This window comes from Clinocottus analis, unplaced genomic scaffold (assembly GCF_023055335.1).
Source record: "Clinocottus analis isolate CAN_PGR_092001 unplaced genomic scaffold, fCliAna1.0.p SCAF_7, whole genome shotgun sequence".
NCBI lineage: Eukaryota > Metazoa > Chordata > Actinopteri > Perciformes > Cottidae > Clinocottus > Clinocottus analis.
In genome coordinates, this window is record NW_027176229.1 from 8,679,766 (window position 1) to 8,700,426 (window position 20,661).

At 41.6% G+C, this 20,661-nt stretch overlaps 1 protein-coding gene across 12 annotated transcripts in view; it reads right to left on the reverse strand.

Moving 5' to 3' along the window:
• Positions 1-448: 448 nt before the first annotated feature.
• Positions 449-20,661, reverse strand: part of arvcfb (ARVCF delta catenin family member b) — a 187,745-nt gene continuing 167,532 nt past the window's right edge. For 8 of the 12 annotated variants that reach the window (XM_068604477.1, XM_068604469.1, XM_068604468.1 and 5 more), the window contains 9 exons: positions 14,722-14,849; positions 13,157-13,307; positions 12,745-12,937; positions 12,033-12,144; positions 11,614-11,701; positions 10,145-10,198; positions 8,529-8,620; positions 6,442-6,554; positions 449-3,429 (listed from right to left, as the gene is read on the reverse strand). In XM_068604477.1, coding sequence (XP_068460578.1) covers positions 6,453-6,554; positions 8,529-8,620; positions 10,145-10,198; positions 11,614-11,701; positions 12,033-12,144; positions 12,745-12,937; positions 13,157-13,307; positions 14,722-14,849 — 920 coding nt within the window. In that variant the 3' untranslated portion in view covers positions 449-3,429; positions 6,442-6,452. The remainder of the gene's footprint in view (positions 3,430-6,441; positions 6,555-8,528; positions 8,621-10,144; positions 10,199-11,613; positions 11,702-12,032; positions 12,145-12,744; positions 12,938-13,156; positions 13,308-14,721; positions 14,850-20,661) is intronic. The other 4 variants (XM_068604471.1, XM_068604470.1, XM_068604473.1 and 1 more) reach the window with 3 other exon arrangements.

Consider the following 20,661-nt stretch of genomic DNA (forward strand, 5'->3'; position numbering starts at 1 on the left):
TGCAGATGGAGGTTGGGCAAGTGCAGCCAGGAGAGCTTGACCTGCAGCAGGGATGGACTAGTGGTGTTAAAAGCAGAGCAGAAGTCCACAAACAGGATCCTGGCGTAGATTCCTGTGGAGTCCAGATGCTGGAGGATGTAGTGGAGGGCCATGTTGACAGTGTCATCTACAGACCTGTTGGCTCTGTCGACAAACTACAGGGTGTACAGGAGGGTTTTGATGTCTGACAGAACAAGGCGCTCAAAAGACTTCATGACCACAGAGGTCAGGATGACGGGCCTGAAGTCATTGAGTCCTGTGAGTCCTGTGATCCTTGTTTTTTTGGGTGGATGATGGTGGAGGCCTTGAAGCAGACTAGTAAGTGGCATGTCATCTTAAAAGCATGACTATCATTACATAAAAACAAAATATAAAATAAGAGACAGAGCCATGCAGCAATTTCTTTCCAGGCATGATTTATTGAAAACACACCAAATGTATACTCTACAAACCAGTTTTTTTCCGTTATGTTTAACAAGCTTAATATTTGCCTCTGGGTATTAGTAAAATCAACATAATACATTCTGTCACTGTGGCATCGCTTCTGCTCGCTACGAAAGCATTAACAACTTTACTCCTCTAGGAAATGAAAACCATTATTTGAATGACTATCTTTTTAAAAGTTTATAATACAATGTAATACAATGCAGAAACCCACCAACAGTCTATCCTACTCGGGGTTGAGGGGACGATGGGGAAAGGGGTGCAGGATGAATGAATGAGTGACTTGAGTGAAGGCCAAAGGGAGGAGGGGTGACACGGGTGGGGAAGGGGGAGACGGGAACAGACAGAATGGAGAGATGCCAGTTGAAAGGGAGGAATAAAGTTATATAAAACACACTTATTTCTATTTTATCTACCATGGAAAAGGTTAAGGCACATGATAGGTACAAACACATCTGCTACTGAGTAGTACAGTTACTTTATTTTGACGGTCTTGAATCAGTTATATCTACACAGGTAGGTTTGTTTGATTCCATGTGTGTCCGTGTCCTGCATTTCTTTTACAGCACAGTTGCTTGGCTCTTTATTTTGTGAATTTACAATGCGTTGCACATCCACAAAACCAAACCTCCCCCCACCCGTTATGAATGCATGTAAATACAACTCCAGATCCTTTGGTTGTGGTACTGCAAAGTGCAGTCGAGAACAGACAGTCATTCGGGTTTTTTTTTGTAAGGGTTCAGTATTATTCAATGAAAGCACACACTTCTGAGGACACACAAAAGGGATGCTGGGTACATTATATTTTTTTTCAATCTCTGAAATTAAAATCTATAGAGTACTTTTTTTGTAGTTTATTGATTTTTACCACAACATACATCTTTGTAAACACTGTGTAAAATATGCAAGCTTTATAAAGTCACATACGCCACAAAGAAAAATCAGACTTCAATGCAGGCACATGCCATTCGCCTTGATGACGCATGAGTGATGCCAACTTGGATTGGATTCTCTTTCTGTCTCTCTGACAGACTGAGGCTGGAAAGGAGACTAAACACTTCATCACCGAATTTAGTGTGCAGTCTCGCCAGGCAAGAGAAAAACGTCAATATGATTCAGAATCTCTCTGCTTTTCTTCATCTCAACTGCCCACCCTAACACGTTGTAAAAATATATACTATATGACCAAACTTGATGTTTTGTTTTTGTACAGTGTGATGTAACTCTTTTTATTTTTGCCTTAAACATCCAGATCCATTCGTCCTCGCGTACTCTCTTCTTGCACATGAATGAATTAGTTAATATCCAAATGACACCACAAAAAACTGGCACTTGGAAAGAATAGAATATAAACATCTGTACAGTTTTTCTTCATGCTCACGACTGAATATTTCTTAAGATGCACTGGTGAAGAAGGGTTCAGGGTCGGCGGTAACTTGGTCTGAATGCATCAGGACAAAAAAGTAAAGAACTTTTATTCACACTGCCGTCTCTTGTCTGTCTCATTTGTCTGACCTCTGACCCCTCCAGAGTGTCTGGTTCGAAGATTCAGAGTCTGTCGGACAACATGTAAGTCATGGCCTTTAGAAAGAACACTGCAGATAAACTTTTTTTCTGTCACTTTTTTTTGGACAAATACAAAATATAAATAGGTGATCGTCGGCGTAACTCGACAATATTTGACACACATTTAAGTTACGTGGTTATTTCTTGTTTACAAACATGGTGAGCCTTTATCAAATGAGATGTGCTTTCCAAAGAATGAGATATTAATATACAACTAAGATGTCTGCAATTTTTTTTGCACCTTCATTTTTCAATTTTTTTCCTTTTGACCCTAATATACATTTATATAAAAAGCCAACAAAAATAAAAACTGCTTTTTGATCTTCCCTCTCATCAAGAGAACACACTTCCGCCTCTCTTTTCTAAAACACAAATCATTTATGAACAAAATGCCTTATATCCCCTTTGATACACATCATTGACAAAGAGCAACCAGCCAGGAAACTCATGAGACTGCGTCGCTCCACGGTACGAGAGGTTAGCTCTGTGAGTGAGGGTCACTATGTTGACCGCGGTGAAACAGAAACTGTTGGTTTCCGTTTTAGCCTTCTGTTGCGATGCAGTGTGGACAGAAACTGTTATTTCAGGTGATGGACAAACTATGTCACTTTCCTTTCTCACGACAACAACTTGCAGACTCCTCCCTTTATAAAACAACATCAATCACTTGTTAACAACTTTTGATTTCAAAGCATTTCAGTGCATTCAAAAAAAAATAAACACAGTGAACCAAATGTATGTAAGTCTATGAGCGCAGACTGCTGGGTGTACATGTTTATCCACTAGGCTACAGTTCTTCCCAGGATCGTCTCTCTCATTATACTTTCTCGTGTCCATCCCACCAACCTGCAAACCACTTTCTGTGACCTTCAAAACACACCAGTCCATACCCGTTCACATCAAACTGAAAGTAAAATTTGCCAAAACTGACCAAAATTGAAGCATGAGCTTCTTTCAGATGTGAAAATTGAAATGAAGTAACCACTCATTCCAGCTGCCCACAGATTTCCTTCCAACACACGTTCCTTTTCCATTGATTTCCTTCACCTCACATTGTTCGCCCTTCATACGCCCGTTCCTTCACCAGCACCGGCCCCTTGTCCGCATGGTCACCGGTCGGCTCAACACTGTAAAATTCACATGATGTCCAGTGGGAATGTAGATTTGAGAAAATAGCAGGAGTCACTTTTTATTCTTTTTTTTCCTTCTTTTTCTGAAAAGCATGAGAACGTTGGCTGCTGCTGGGTAGTTGCTGTCGTGATCATATTTTTTTTAAATCCTCTTTTCTGTACAAAGTCCAACTCCAAAGATGAGCTGCATGTGAAATGGCAGTGATGATATGAGAGATCCTTCTCTAGCTGGGGTGTTGTTATTTTAAGCCTGCAGCACGTGGACAAGAGAAAAACAAATTAGAAGAACCAAACAAACAGTTTGAATTACAACTTATTACGAGTTTCAGCCGTAAATAATGTACATCCTTCATGACAAATAATGACTCATCTGTCTTTTTTTTAAAAACAAATTCCGATTAAAGGATCAAAACCAACAATAAGCTTGTCTGTCTCTTAGTACTTTCCTTTAAGACATATTAACTCAAAAGGGAAAACGCTAGTATGTGAAATGTGGTGAGAGTGGTTTGGCGTGTGATTGACTTGACGTGATTTGATTCTCAGCTCTGCGGAGCATTTTGGCATCTTTTAGCTCATTGTTTGAGTTTTCCGTCCTTTCCGGCCTTACTGTTCATCATCCTCATTTCCTGCCACAGTGAGGCACTTTCAAAAGCTCTATTAACACACTCTTCACTACATACACAGCACCAATCAGCAGCCATAAAGCCGTGTATTTCCCTCGGAGGATGGAGACCAAATAAGAGCAAAAAGGAAACTGTGTTTTAATTTTATGTTTGCAAGTATCAGGAACACAACTTCAAGTTAATATGATATACTATTACTTAATGTGTTATTTGTACATCTTGTTGTTTACCTGTGTACAAATAGCCAAACTAAATGAATGCAGTTTTAAACACAGGTTAACTAAGGGCAGTTCAGTTACGAGGGAGAGACAGCCACTGCTTATCAGGTGGGCTGAGGTAAGGTATACCTTATATTTGTACTGAGGATTTATTTATGTGTGACACTCTTTGACTCCTTATCATCCACAATGTCTCAACTGTTTCTCAACCATAAAAAGTGTATTTGTTGGAGTCTATTTTCAGCTGAAGATTACCACACATTTAGCTTTAAAGCAGACCTCTGTGGTGTGTACACTTGGCTACACAGACAATACTTATGGGTACTAGGATCAAGTCGTTGTTGGTTTTGGTCTTTTTATGGTATTTGAGGGCAAAAAAAAATGCATATCACCAACCATCAAAATGTATATTCCCCCATTTTGTCATCAAAGGATGTGAATTTAATGTGAAACTCTCCAGCAAGAAAATCATCACAGTACTTGACAAATTACATCACTTATCAGGAAATGCTTCAATCATGTCAGCACAGATGGAAAATGGAGGCAAGAGAGAACAAATCAGATGCTTAATGAGTTGGCTGAAATCCTGCATGTGCTCAATGAAGCAAAACGTACTTACCTGATGGTTATATCTAAATATTACTTGTAAACTTGTTTGTGGTTTTTACTAAAGTGATAAAATTACAGTGAATACCACACATCAGAGTCATCTATTTCCTATGATAATGCAATGGATGGAGATGAACGCATTCAACGGATGGCCACTGATTGACATAAGAAGATGACGATGAGGAAGACAGTGAGGGCTAACAAGAGGCCTCTGGCACGGAGAGGACAGCAGCGGTGAGGAGATAAAGACTGCTGATAGAGGAATGATGACAACAAAGCTCACCCAGATCGGCTTGCTGCTATACAAAAGTCCCTGGAACCTCGTAAAAAATATGTAGAGGTATGAGGGCATTGATAACTTAGACGTCTTTCATTGTTTCTTGTTTAACAAACTGTTGCCTGACAGCTAACGTGCATGAACATGAAATAATTGAACTATAACTAAACTATTTTCAGCTGTTTTTGGGTGCAGAAGCATAACATTTCTGTGTGAAAATTGACCGTCTAAGTTACATTAAAAACCACTTTGCATCATTTATACCATGACTCTTAACACCAAATATTCAAATCAACTGCTTCAGATTTCAAAATATAAGTAAACTGTATTGATGGAAGCTCACCCTTGATTACATGTCTGCCTTGGACATATTATGAGTTGGCTTCCATCATTAAATCATCAACCAACATGAATAATGTATCTTGAAATCAAATGTAGAGAGAGATAAGATGCTCTGTGTGTGCGCATATCTTTTTATTTTCCCCCTACTGCTTCTCTTTAAGTATTAACTGTGTCCCTGGCGGATCCATCTGAAGTGCAGAGGAATGATTCCCCTTTAGTCTTTGCCACCACTTTCAGCAGAGGGCATCAGGAAAGGTATAGAGTGAAGCCTGATGTGCACTGCAGTCAAACAGGTGTTGCTGGATTGTAAAAAGAGAAGAAAGCCTATTCTACTTTATATGTGTGCTACGTATCAGTTTTCTTTAAAGTTAGAATAACGTGTTGATCACCCAAGTGACACAATTTGGAGGTTGCAGTGGAAAAACAAGTATTGGATGCAAGCATTAACGTCACTTAAAGCAATTTACAACAGGCAACATTTAGCACTCAACATCATCAATACGTTTTAAATCAACTAAGTTCATTATTTAATTTAGAGAAAGACTTAAATAATTGTAACTTCTAGTCAACAAACTCAACAGTTATCAGCTGCTAATCAAGCTAAAGTTTGCTCCATGAGTTGGTAAAAACACTGATATGGAAATGTAGTTTTATCCTAATGTATACCTGCTTAACTTATAAACTTGCAAGTATTTTTAAACACCATTTACACAAATTTAACTTAAAAATGGTGTGGTTCTGGTGTTAGAAAGACAAACCGCTTCTGAATGTGGAGAAATGTAAAGCTTGACAGGCCAAGAGTTTTCTTTGTAATTCATATTGCATGTTTTGTTTTTGTTCGCGTCATCTTTGCCTCAATCTACACATGAAAGTGTTCGTAAATTTGAAGAATGTATTAAATCCTAAATACAATCCAAGCATGTGAAACCTAAACAAATGCTTTCGGTTGAACCGCAAGTGAATTGTGTTCATTTCAATCAAAAGAACAAGCAGACTTCTGCAGCTGAGTGCTCTCAGCTGCAGAAGTCTCTGGAGTGCTCTGGTGCTCTGGGTGCAGGGTGACAGCTGCATGATCCAGTGTGAGGTTGAAAGGAGCACAAGCGGAAAAGAGGAACACACAGGTAATGCAAGGGATGCGACAAAAAAAGATGAAGGTGGTTACTTTGATTGTGCTTTTACTTTTTCAGACCTACCATGCATGCATTTAGACCCAGGAGTCAACAGGCTGGGGCTTAACATCACAAGCGTCCACCAGACTGACTGCAGGCCTGTTACTCCTGATATAGTGTTTCCTATTTGTGTCATTCTGTGGCCACAGGAGGACGAGTTAAAAAACAAACAAACACAGCAAAACAATATGAGGTCAATACATTTTACAAATACACTCACACACACATACACACGCGTGCATCCAGGATTAGAGAAGCCAGTGTCAGTCCCCTGTCTCCAGGTTAGCTTGGAAAGAATTCAGAGTGATTCAAAACAGTGAACCACAACATGCAAACGAAAGAGGGGGAGGGAGCAGTTTCAACAGCCGAGTTGCATTCAAAGCGGGCAGAAAACCTCTGGGAAGTACAGTACAGAAGGCAGACTTGGAAGACAGCTTTGGAGTAATGCCAGAAGGCCTGTACACTGAAGACAAACACGTCTGTGGCTTCTCAGTTGGTTGGTCTCTGCCCTTTCAAGATGTGACATTGTACCTTCAGGTGGTTTAGTAGTTAACCTAATATGAGGAAGAGTAGTTGTCAACCAAACTGGATTGTTGAAGAGTTCAGTGTTGGGTACTGACGTCGCCATTGGTTTCTATTTTGTGCTGCTATACTTTGCTGCTACATAAGCTGTTTTATTCTATCTTTAAACTGGATAAAAATGTGCTCTTTTTTTAATTTCAATCTCAAGCTCAACTCAAACAGCTCCACTGACAAAATATAAATGTCTAATGGACATCAGTTAAAATAAAAACAACACTGAAAATCAAAACTGTAAGAGCAACCTAACACCAGATGAAAATCTAGTTTTATTGTTTCCTCCAGTTTTAGGTCTTAACTTGATGTAGTGGTGTAGATCCAGGGTTTGTCAGTGGACTGTGACATCACTGTTGGGTGTGACAACTTCCCTTTAAACAAAACAAATCAGTCCTGCAACTTTTAGTGGGAAATAAATTATGAAATGCAATCAGAACAGTGGGAAAAAAAAGATCTATTTTCAGCGACCATGTCAGTTGATTTGTCAGTAGAAACTGAGTCTCACACAATAAACTGCTATTTTTAAAACAGTACTTAAATATATTATCTAACTAGAGCCTCTTAGTATCCTCTCTCAGATGTGCATTGCTACACAGATAATTGAGCCGGAACAGAAAAAACAGAGAAGAAACATGAAGACCCATTTTTAGAATTTAAATGAGACTACTCCTGAAAAAAAAAACAACAATGCCAATTTCCTTTGCCTGGTATAAAGCAAAGCATTGGTCAATTTAGTTGAACTTGATTTCCCCCAATTTCAAATAGAACATGAATAACCACCATAATTCAGATAAAAAGCTAAACCTCCAGATTATGAACATAACTTTGCTCCAGACAATTTCCACCCCAGACTCTGTCTTGAAAATTCCTTTAAGAGGTAGTTTTAACCTGCACGGGGAAGCAGATATATTACCATACACCTATAGAGACGAATGGACTCTTTATTGCGTTAATTTTCCAATCCCACAGGGGAAATCCTATTCATCTAGCACTAAAGCAGATGAAAAATAAACTACAAAAAGTCCTTCAGAGTCATCCGACATGTGTCAGACATCTTCTGAGCCCATTATCCGGTGACTCCTCTTTGAAGCTGGATAGCCAATCAGTGCAACAAGAAACACACTTTGGCTGCAGTGTGCAACGGCTGTGTAATAGGCAGACGACCACTTGATAATGCAGCAGTCTGTCATTGCCAAGGCAAGGGTCATCTCCGAGAGGACCGTTTGTTGGCTGTTCTTTTAATCAGTTTCAGATTAATTACTTTACAGACGCCGAAAGCTTGCACTCAATTAACTGGCGGCTCTCAGATCTGAGGCTGTTCACAGTGCTGAGCTGTGGCGGGCAACATAAACAGAGAATGACAACTGCCAGCCTCTTAAAACGAATCGATAGGTTTAAGAGCCTTTAATGAGGACCACCTCAGAAAACATGTCGCGAGAGGGAAAGAAAGGGTCACAGAAGAGAGGACATTTTAAAACAAGCCATCGTTATTTTATCCTCTATCCTCCGGGAGTGCAGAAGAGATGTGTCTGTACCTTTAATGGCTCCTGTTCTGTCTGGTCCACTGAGCCGTCAACTGTCTTGTATTTGCAGTCCTTGTCCCTCTGGTCAATGGTGGAGTAACCATCTAATGAGGTCAAAGAACAACGGTCACTCAATTCTTCTCCACCCACGGAAAAGAACAAACGGTTACAGATCATTTATGGTGTTGTTTTGACCTGCGTGGAGAGACTGACTCAATGCTTTTCTGCACTGGAACACTTAACAAGAGTGTCTGAAAGTTGTTGGACACAAAACAACACATTCTTAGCTTAGGCTTCTCTAAACTTTCAAGCACTCATGTTATTTACCACCACAGTCGGTTTGAAACATACCAGATGAAGTTTTTGCAAGCGCTGTTTGACCCAGTGCTCATAAGTGTCTTCGAAAATTGCACTCTCACATATTCCAGCACAAGAATTGATCGAGCATCTCAGTCGTAGAAAATCAGCCCCAGCTGGCCAAAACATTTCAGCGCGACGCATACTCTATTTAGTCCTACTTTACAAACATTTTATCAACATTTGCAACCTTGAAAATCACTCCTATCATAGCAAACATTAAGACGAGCGATAAAGATTTTCTAAACTGGGAGGATTGCCAAAAGCCATTCATGAAAATGATGAAATAAAATAAACAAGAGTCAGGATTCGGGCCTGAATGAAAAACAGTTCCAGCAGTAATACATCATACTTTTATCCCTCAGACACCTCAGCTAGTGCGCATACAACCATACCTGTCAGATAACGACTGAATGTCATCAAATGTTCTCTGAATGCTGTAAAAGAGTGACAACACACTCTCCCCTGGGAGTCCTTCTCCTTCTTCAAAGTAGATGTAGAGCTTCATACAGTGAAAAGAAGTATTTATAGTCCTACTTTAACTTGAAGCACAATTTAATGGAGGGATTCTTAGATGCTTGACGGATTGTAGAAAAACCAGCATGATTGAAGAAAAATACATTTAGCTACACATTATTTTTGTCGCATAATGCTGACATCGGTATGCATTATCCTTATGGTAGACCTGAGATACATTCGAGTGATTGCTGTGTCCGATGACCTCAGCCTCATGGCAAGATGACGGTCCAGAGAGAAACATGTACATATTTTCTTTCATGTTTTTTCTCTTCTTTTTTAAGCCTAAATAAATAAATAACATTATGATTATGTTTTGCACTCGCCGGCTTACATTACCGCAGTGTTTAAAAGCGGTGTCTCTGGTGTGATGGGGTTTATCTAACAGCAGGATAATTTACTTTAAAAGAAACACAGCTGAGGAACTCTGCCACGTAAGATATTAAGAGTGTTTCCATTTAAGTGGAGAACCACACACATCTGTTGGTGTTGAGCGTCTAATGAAGGCCCAGCTTTGTACAAACATCTTGTCAAGAGATGGGTCTTGCATATAGCATCAAAGAGCTTCATGTCTGAAGTCCCCACAGTGACATCAGTGTTCAGTGGTTAAGATCTTTGAATTAAAAATGTCTTCTTGGCAACGGTTAAAGAACGAGTAAGAGAGATGTTGAATCAAATAACTGTTGGACACTGAAGGGAGTTTAGAGGAGAGCGATCTTCTTTGGCTAAGGACAGTCATGCAGTCTGGCTCTTACCTGGACCCAGCTCTTCCATAGGTGTCATATCACCACTGCCACATTTCCTGGTGCCTGAAAAGCATTCATATGCCATTTGTACAAAATGGCGCACACACAAACTGAGTCATTGAGCCAAAACGCTGCTGCCTTTCAGGGTAATGGTTCTCGGCCAGTGATTGAATAATGCGAACTGAGAGTGGGCTGGCATGAGTGCCGTGTTTAATGTGCACGTATGGATGCAAAAAATAGAGGGACGCAAGGCCAAAAAATCAGGACATTAAACTGCGGTGATGCTATTGACTCCTCTGTCAAAGAGATGTTTGTTGTTGGGCCAACGTACCGCACAAGTCTCTCCCCCACAGATACTGCTGCTGTTATAGAAAAACATCCAACCCAGTTTTTGATTGTGGATGGCTATACCTGATTACATAAGGGTGGGGAAATTTCCAATATCGCCGACCCCATTACGTCAAAACTAACTTTTTGAGGGTTGACGTCTTGGTTAAAGCAGCAGCAGTATGCTGTTCAAAGCTCCAGCTGCCGTTCTTCGCGCTCTATTTTTGACGCCTATGAAACAGCATTATTGCAGCGTATATCACACGCCACAGCTTCACCACACAGAGGAGGAAAGTAGAGACGTGGAAGCACAGCGCTTCAATATAACCATGAGAAAACAAAGAAAGACGTGTCCTCAACAAACTGGACACAATCACACACAGTTTTCAAGTTGGTTAGTATTGTGTTTAAACCTGCTTTGAGGACCAGATGAGTGTGATACTGTTCGGTTTGTGTACTTTGTCATCACTTTTTTTATTCTCAATAAATCCTGTGAAAAGACACAACTAACAATTAATTTTGCCTGCTAACAAGTAATGTCTGTATAGTCAAAATCTTGAAAAACTGGTTAATCTTTGCTACAGAGCTCGTCCAGAAATAAATAAAACACATTAACAAAGAGCATTACTGTACTGGGTGACATGTCCCCTTGTTATGATGAACATGGCACTTCATTTTGAGTCAATCCCATTTATGCTGCCCTTTTGCTGAAAACACTCATTTGAGCAACATTCATGTTCATAAATTGCTAAAGATAGTCTCCAAATATTACACCAAGAGTAATGTTTGCTAAATACTACAGAGCCTAACTGTTTTAAGAAATTCTTAAAAAACTTAAAAAAATGATTGTTCATCACCTAAAATATTTAAGTTTTCAGCAGGAACCAGTGGGCTTGGGGATAAAAACCTTAGACTGAGAGGGGAAGTCACAACTTATTGAGAAACACATGAAAATGTTTGGTCTTTTCACAGGATTTGAAAATCTAGAGTATTGCCGGCCTCATCCTTTTGACTCGGCGCTGGACCTCATAAATACAATAATATTGTCATTTTGCTAAAGAAGCCCTAGGATCTTTTCCCTCTTATTTCACCGACTTGGTCCTCTAAACAGGCGAAAACAACAACAATTAAACACGCACACTCTAACTGACCTTGGTTCTTCTCCATCAGGGGTAGGGTGGTGTCGTCATAGCCCGGCTTCCCATTCTTGGTTGCTTTTGGAGTGGTTGACATTGTGGGCTGACAGAAAAAGAAGGATGCAAACATTTAAAATACCTTGGCTCATGTTCTCATGATAGACAAAACATACTCACTAGCTTTGTATCTAAGTATTTTACACAATGAGAAGCGGCTTATGATGCTACAGTGGCTTATGATGCTACAGTGGCTTATGATGATACTAATATTTTTTGTCATGCAACTACTCTCCTTGCGGGACACTTCATTAATGGTAAAGTGGTCCTTATACATGTTTTGTGTGAGTAATTGTTGCAGTAATATTCTTTATGAACCTGATATTAAAACAACAATACCAAGGACCCAGATTACATGTGAAGGATAGCTTCTGTACCTGGAAGTGGCTTTTGTTCCAGCCATCCTTGGTCAAAGCGTTCCTCAGCTCCTTATAACTCCAGACCGTCTGCAGCACGTGGGACGCCGCCTTGGTTTCGCGAGCTGATTGGCTGAGGGGGCCACAAGAAGGGGGAAATATATGAAGAGGTAACACAGCAGTTAAAGTAAAAAAAAAACCCATCTAAAGCCCAAACAGTGATGGCTGGACATGCTCGCACGCAAATCAATCTCTTTATTCAAAGATGTCAAGTCCCCTGAGTGGCTTCAGGGCTTCTAGTTATTAATTCAAAACCAGATGAGTGTACATTTCCTTTTATAAGCTACCTCTGAGCGACCAGTATTCATTGCATGTGGGTGAGGGCCTCACTTCAAAGAAAGCTAATCTCATGTGTGTCCGAGGAAATTAAGCATTTTGGTCTGTGAGTAAACGATGTATATTCATAATAGTTCGAGTGACTCTTCGTATGATCAATACCACAGAAGCACAAGCCGTTGAAAAGTGTTCTGAATCTTAAGTTAAAAATGGGGTCAGGGGTCACGAGAATATTAATTTATTGTTAGTGTTTGGTTCACTGTCGGCAATACAATTTGTTTGACCTACAGGATAAGAGTGATACATTTAGTGTGCGTGGTCAAACTATACCTTGTGAATAAAATGCAAATAGTTCTGCCAGTGTTGACGCTATAATTGTGCAGATGTATAGTCTTACCTAGTCCTGTTGATGGCAACCAGCTTTTCAATGGCCTGAGCCTGAGCGAGGGAGCGGGCGTTTTCAGAGCTGTCAGTGACGATCTCATGGATGGTGTTGAGGATGGCGACCACAGTGTCCTCCTCCAGGTTTTTGGCTGGCCGCTGCTGGCCGCTTGGCAGGTTGCTCACTAAGTCCCGCATGGCATAACTTCCTGTAAGGCAATGTTTTTTTCTAAGGTTAACAGGTAAAAGTGCTGGTGAGGACATTGAAAGGCACAACAACAGAGCGTTTCAGACAGAGGGTGAGTTGCTGTTGTTGAGACTGCTGAAGCCTCACATTAGCTTTGGCTGAATGTCAAAGTGTATTTTTTCACAGAACCAGACAACTTGGATCTTAAATCAGTGTGTGTTGCATTGCTAATGACTTGTACCAATCAGGTCCTTGTTGCGGCGGTCAATGGACAGGTTGCGCAGGGCGATGGACACAGCTCGGACAACCTTGTCGGAGTCGGAGCGCAGAAGCTCCACCAGGATAGGGAGACCTTTCTCCTTGCGCACCGTGGCTCGAATGTAGTTGGACCACTGGAGGGCAGACAGAGGGCATGCTGTGACTGCTTCATATAGGTTTTCAACCTTTAACCTACAGGGTAAGTTTAGTGAGCGCACACTGTCAGTAACTGCTTGTTTGGCATTCATGCAGAACTACGGATTCCCACTTGGGAGCGGCCCAGCGTGACCGCACACTGACGACGCTCCACTAGGTTTTCCTCCATGAGGACACTTTTGATACATTTCTTCATGCTCACACATATACATGCACACATGCACAATTATTCAGTCACTAACTACAAGACAGCTCAGCACTGCTCCTTGAGCTTGACTAATTTACAACATTACACCGTGGGGCTCTGACTGGATATGGTGTAATTTGTTCTAATTTAAAGATCAGTAGATTTTACTTCTCATTTTGTTGTACCATAAAACATTAAGTTTGACATAAAAGGGTTTATCTTCTAAGCACTGGTACCCCAAGAGATGTAATTAAGCAGAGGAAAGGCACAGCTGAACCACCAGGTGGCAGTAGTAGACTTTAAGACGCAGGTCAATCCAGTGGAAGCAGTCGCAAAGAATGAGGAGGATATAAAGAAGAAGCTCCGGTATCGTCTCAGGGAGGCTTTGTCCAGATGTGACAGTGTGAAGGGTTAGCTGCTCCACATGTTCCTGAGCCTCGCCCGACATTCTGATCAGCTCAGACAGAAAAATAAATACACAGAAAGAATACTTTCTTCTCAAAATGCTCATCTGAGCTGAAAATCCTTACTGCTGAATTGTTACACTAGTCGTCTCACTAGTCAAGGCTCTAACTAAAAGTGCAGGTGTTTATTCCACTCCAGGTAGATGCGGTTAATTAATTTAGAGGATTGAAGGACGTGTTTACAGACACAGTCTGACACATGAGTGTAAAGAGAAGCCCAGCTAAAAATGAATGCAGCCAGCCTGTGCTGAGAAAACATAAGCGACCGCCTCTCAGCAGATCCACAGTCACTCTAATTGGAATAAATGTCTGATCCTGGCTCTAGAGGTTCTCACATCATCCTTCATCAGACGCAAACATCTATCAGAGATGAACGTTTGGTCTACAGTAGTTATCTCACACTTATCTAGTCATGTAATCCCACTTAGATGGATGTTTCTAACCAAGAAAGGTAGCTTCAAAGATTGCGTTTGATCTACCTGATGCGCCACTCTTTAAATATTGAGATCTACGGCAGTCTGAACTGGCTATATGGTTTGCACAGACAGAGCATCTACACCTTGGTATACCGCCTCGGCTTCCTCTAAAGCCCATCCGACTCTGTATTTTTTCTCCAATCACAATCCGAGATTTCTGTTACTGAAAGGTCAATGACGAGGACGGACGTTGCAAGAATGCAGTATATGAGTAAGGACAAGGACATCGTGTCTACGTGTTTTCCCTTCGCAGCCCAGGACTCACGGTCCAGTGTCCAGCGCTGAGGTTTTGCAGAGCCCCGGCAGCGGCCTCCAGGGTGTTGTAGTTCTGGCTCTCCGTCAGCAGAGATAGGTAGAGCCTCACCACTTCCGGCTGATACAGCAGCTCAAAGCCTGCAGGGAAATACAGAGACACACACACACACACAAGCACACGCGCGCACACACACACACACACACACACACACGTTAGACAATTAGGATGTGTGAAGGTACCAGCAGTAGTGCTGAGGTTTATCTCAGACCAGTGGGAGGATTCTTTGGCAAGGAGAAACTTGTGTTTACCACAATGCACCAGGCCTCTTGTAACAGCACACAACCTTGACAAATGCCATAACATTTGGATTGTAGCTTATTTTGCAAAGTTTCAGTGAAAAGATCCACGGCGCACCAGTCCACTTGGTTGCACAATAGGCTGCAACACCTTTATTAAGAAATGCTGGAACAGTGCCTGGAATATTTCCTAAAGCATTATGATTGAAAATGCTTCAGTATTATAAATGAGAGAAATTGGGAGTGGGAGAAATTATTGATCCGACCAAACCCTGAGTATTTGAGAGGGAGGTTTATATCTCACGAGCACATAACACATTCCACCACAGTCAATCATTAGGACTCCCACTGATGGAAATGTAATTACATTACCAGCTATTAGCAGAGCAGGCACATGGAGGGAGAGCAAGACGTCCAATAACATCAAATCCATTTTTTTTCACTCAGGGTTTTTTCTTATTTGGCACATTCAGGTTTATCACTTAGTGCTTTACATGGAATCAACAAGACACGACACGATTCAATTAAAAAGGTAGGGATTTCAGGATGAGGATGTTTCTTCTGTCAAGGTCATTTGAGCTATTCACATCTCTTGTGGGAGTCATGCATTTTTTATGGCAGGAAACGTCACACCACGAGTAGCGGAGACATCTCGTCAGATTTTAATAGCTTGAACCAGAACAATTCTTTACTATGATCCAGAAGAATCACATTTTAAAGCATGTTCAGGTTTGATTTTACATCGATTAGGTTTTTATTCTCTGGCGAAAGTGGAAAGCGAAGGACTCAAAACGAAACCAGAAGTAAGGCTTTGTGCTTCGACTGCTGCTACCCGCTGAGGCTTAACAGACTTCTGCACAAGTTGGTTGATGCTTAGAAACTGGTGGCTAAAATTTCCCCCTGCAGCTTCCTTTCTATCCTCTACAATAGCACAGAAGCAATTTAAAATCATTTTTCTATCCCTCTAGGCTCAAATTAAAGAATGAATAACCCATTGTTTCTTCTTGTGTTTTGAGGTTCAATTTGAAAACCCCTGTATTATGTGGGCGGGGATATAGAGGAAGTCTGTTTAATTGATCCACAAGGTCTGACTAGCCGCCCATCTTTCTAGATATTGTTTGTAATATGAGTGTAACCCGGGTCAAACTATAAAAGCAAAACCCTTAAGAGTGCATCTTAAAGGTAACAGCTCCTTTTTTTGTATTAATTTGGTCTTTTTTACAAGAAAGAAAAGAAGAATAAAATAAGACATGATCCTTTATTGATCCCCTTGGGAAAATTCTTCTCTGCATTTGACCCATCACTAGAATTAATGGAATTAATTAATAATGAGTGTGCTGCCCTGTGAGGCCCCCGGGGAGCGACTGGGGGTTCAGAGTCCTGCTCAAGAACACTGAAGGAAAGATAACAGTGAACGAGTAAAGAGAGTAATTTCTGTGCTTGAGAGTTACAACCTTGACACACAAGCTGACATTTGTGCCTCTAAATTCACATCTCACACCCGTAATTTACAAAGAGCAGATTCCAGGGCGCTCTCTGAGATTGCCAGATTCAGACACAGCTACATAGTTGTTAACACATAAAAAGAAGGGTTTTCAAACCCTGTGCCATTTCCCCTCCAAGATCATGCCAGGCCTGCTCCTCTAGAATGTGTGTGGGTGGAACTGGCAGGTCGAGAGGATGTCACTGGTGCTGCTTGAAAAATCATAAACTTATTTTCAAAGAAGCAGCAGACGCAGGAGCCGTCATGCAGAAGACCCTGCTAGTACCCATGTGCTGAAACATGAATCACATCAATAGCTTTTTCTCGGGGGGCAACACAAGAGGCGGGAAGTCTGTGAACCAGAAACTCAGCAACATTCTGCATGCTCCTCATATTTCTGGGCCTACTGGGTGCACACTCAGCAAACTGGAGACCATCTTGCAGGCAGTCCTGTTGACACACACTTCATCTCCAACGGCACAGTCTCTCTGCACAAAATGTCAGCAGTGTTAAACCTTTGTTGCCAAGTTCGCTCGCTCTCTAAGACTGTGCCTTTTATGACAGTATAATCTGCAAATCCATTGCTCCTTCTTGTACAGCTTGGAGTCTCTCTCGGTCTGGCAATCAACTGAAGCGACTTTCAAGACAATAAAGACATGTGCTGTACAACAAAAGAGGATGAGAATGGGGGGAAATTCACTGGGCCTTTAAACTAATTCCTTTATCCTTTGTGGAATTTCTCGCTGTTGGGGCAGAGAATATCTCTGCCAGAGCTTTCACTTCTTCGTCCTTAGTGGGGGCTTAATGTTAGCACCGAAAGCCTGCGGTCTTTCTGAAGAGCAATAGCCAGGTTGAGCTCTCTCTGCAACCGTATACTGTAGTGTTGTTTTCGGTGTCAGTCATCTCACGCTCGCCTTTTGGCCCGTTAGTTACAATTCAGAGGGGAGATGAGCTGTCAATGAGACGTGACCCTGGCTTTGCTAAGGACAACCCACAACCCTATATTCTGTGACGGACTGCAAACGTGATGAGATTGATTAAATACGGATGCTTTCGGTGCTGTAGAGTGGAGAGTATGCAGGTGCACTTCTATTTGGTTCTGATCACTCATTTACACGTGAGGTGTACACTGAAGAAATACTTCATAATAGGTGAAATTTCTGTTTGGAAAATGTTGTATATTTGTTAAATTTCTGTAAAAGAGCTGTAATGAATAGTTTCAAATTGAAGGGAGGTCGCTCATAGTGAAAGACCTGTGGGTGTTTCAATGAAACCAATTATTTTTAACAATATTAAATACAGACAGCAAACAGCTAAATGTTCCCCACAAAATAATTATAAATTACGTAAGTTATATTTGAATATTGCAGTGACAGAACTAGCAGATACTGTCGCGCTGCACGTTTTTTCCGCTCGTTTACTCGCATGGGCACAGGCGTCTCTTAAAAACAATGACAAAGCGGCAAAACACTGTCACACCCATTGACGGGCCAATAAACACCGCCCTTCACAAGATTTTTATTATGAACAATACAACTTCATAGTAACATAATTACTCAAAATATATCGTCAGTAAAGATGGCAACCATATTTTCAGTTTTGCCAAACAAAGGCTGATGCCTGGTTATCAGCCTGTCAACCTCTTTTAAAAGTAAGTGTTGAGCCCTGCGAGGGTTTTTACATTCCACATGTGTGTCATGCAGTGCGAGACCCACACAGGTCTGGTCCTGGTCCCGTTTCGGTCTCGATACATGGTCTTAGCCTTAAATTGGTCTCGGTTTAGGTGGTAAGTAGTAATGGAGTATTGATTGCAAGATTACCTCAAAATGACCAGTACCTAAGGTCTCGATACATGGCCTTAGCCTTAAATTGGTCTCGGTTTGGTAGTACACGTCACAAAACTTGAAATTACTCTGTGAATTAATAAGTGTAAGCTCAGGGTGTATAATTCCCGTTTTTACAGGTTGGTGTGGGACACAGACATCACACGCAACTGTGGCCTCCTTACAAGCCTCCTTTGGAGCTCTGCTTTATAAGCCATACTGAGGGGCAACCACACACAGACACCCAGCATTGCATGTACAAACACGCAAACACATATGGGCACAGTCTGTAACACATGCACCAAATGGTTAGGAGATCTAAGCTCATCCCCAAATGAGGAGCGAGGGGAGGAGAGGCTGGTCGCTTCAAAGCAGAGGAAGACGGCTGCAATGGAGGCAAGGCTCAATTAGTGCCCGGGTTCAGAAGAGAAGGGGCTTTGTGGTGCTGCAGTGCATGAAAACTGGGTTAGAAAGAAAGTTAAGTTGAAGTGATTGAGTGGTGCTCAGTGCGGAGCATTGATTTGGTTCAAGTAACTTCACTATTGGCTGCAATTAAAGCCAAGGTGTAGCGGTGTGACAGGCTGGTAAATGATAATGGATTAACTGATGGGCAAGGACGGGACACACACACTTATTGGTGTGTTATGTGAACACATGGACGACTCTTCTCTATCTCACTCAGACAAACACCTCACTGACTCTGGTCTCCAAACCTTCTGTCTTCCTCTCGGATAGTTGGCAGCTTTCGTACAGAACTGGATACATACACTTCTGCAAACACCTCCGTGTGCACATACAAACCCACAAACACACCACGCCTCTCGCTTGGGCATGTCAAAAAGTGATGTTCATCGATCCAGTCTGTCTACATCGTGTACAGGGTCTCTTCTTGCTTCTACACAAACGCTGTACTAGCACCATTTATTTACTGCTCCGTTTCCAGCACACCTCATTTTTCATCGAATCAGAGGGACTTGATGGTGTATCACTTTCTACAACTCATAGGGGAGCTTTACAGCACTGAGGAAGGGCCGGGGAGAGATGGAGGAAGATAAAGAGAGTGGCAGATGGAGGAAAAACAAACATAAACAGCAGAAACTAAATTAATCCCTCCTATCTGTCTTTCTCAGTCTCATTCCTGGAACAGTCATTCTACACCTCTGACTTTGTGGTGAATTGAAATGCTGGGGATGTCCAGGACTGTACGGGCGCTCTGCCGTTACTCTCATTGTTCAGTCTCTCCAGGCGGGGATGGAGACATGGAATACAAGGTGAGAAAAAGAGAGGATAAATACGACGGATCATTATGCTGACCACAGGGTCACATTCTCCCCCATGGAACAGACGCATAAATAAATCAGGCCACGCCACTGGGAAATCCTCAAGTCGTCAACTCTCCGGTCACATTTCACATCTGAAACTCATGCTCATTCACCTTCTACCGACCTGTGTGAAAGTAAGAGTGTCTTTGTGAAAGTATAGGCAGGCACATGGGAGAGTGCTATAGTGCTAATGAAGGGTCTCCCGGGGCACGGCCACAGAGAGGAGATGGCTAAATCAGCACATCATTAAAAGCATTAAGCCACGGGTATAATAATGGACTCTCTGCGGTTCATTAAAAACGGTGAGCGGTGGAGCCACATAAACAAAACATGTAAATTGACAGGATATGCATGCGCATGAGAACACTTCTTTTTTGAGTCTTATAGTGTTTGCAAGTTTTTTACGATGATTCAAGGACCATATTATATATATATATTGGTTCCAATCGAGGAATGCGTGCAAATAAATCAGTTAAGGTCGAGACATACTTGTTGAGAATGAATGGCACTACCCTTGGGCATGCGTACAATCAATGTTTGATGTTGATTATAAAGTGTTTGTATCTATAAGTATTACTAGAGCATGGGGTGTGCTTTTAGTCTGAGGGTTGTCCTTATATTTGTATTCTGGAAATGCATCTTAATGTCAGGCTTGAACGTAATCAGGCCCAGACACCAGATGCATGTTAATGCTGGGTATAAATCACAGAAAAAGACTTAATTGACTTTCAAATTTCTTTTTACGCTACTCGTTCTGGTGTAATTGTTTAACCACAGTGAAAATCTGCTACTCCACACAGGTTCCATTGAAACAAACACTCTTTGGCAAAATACAATTTGACCCATGCCTGGTTGTCTTCATCCTAAGCCGGAGGGAGAACTTGTGATTGAGGCGGTGAATCCGCTTTCTCTCCACAGCCCTCTTGATAGCCTTGGATTCTAGTGAAGCCAAAAACAAAGTGCACCGCCAGGCTGCAAAGGCTGTTCACCCATTCAGACTGACAGGATCCAGGAGTCAAAGCTTA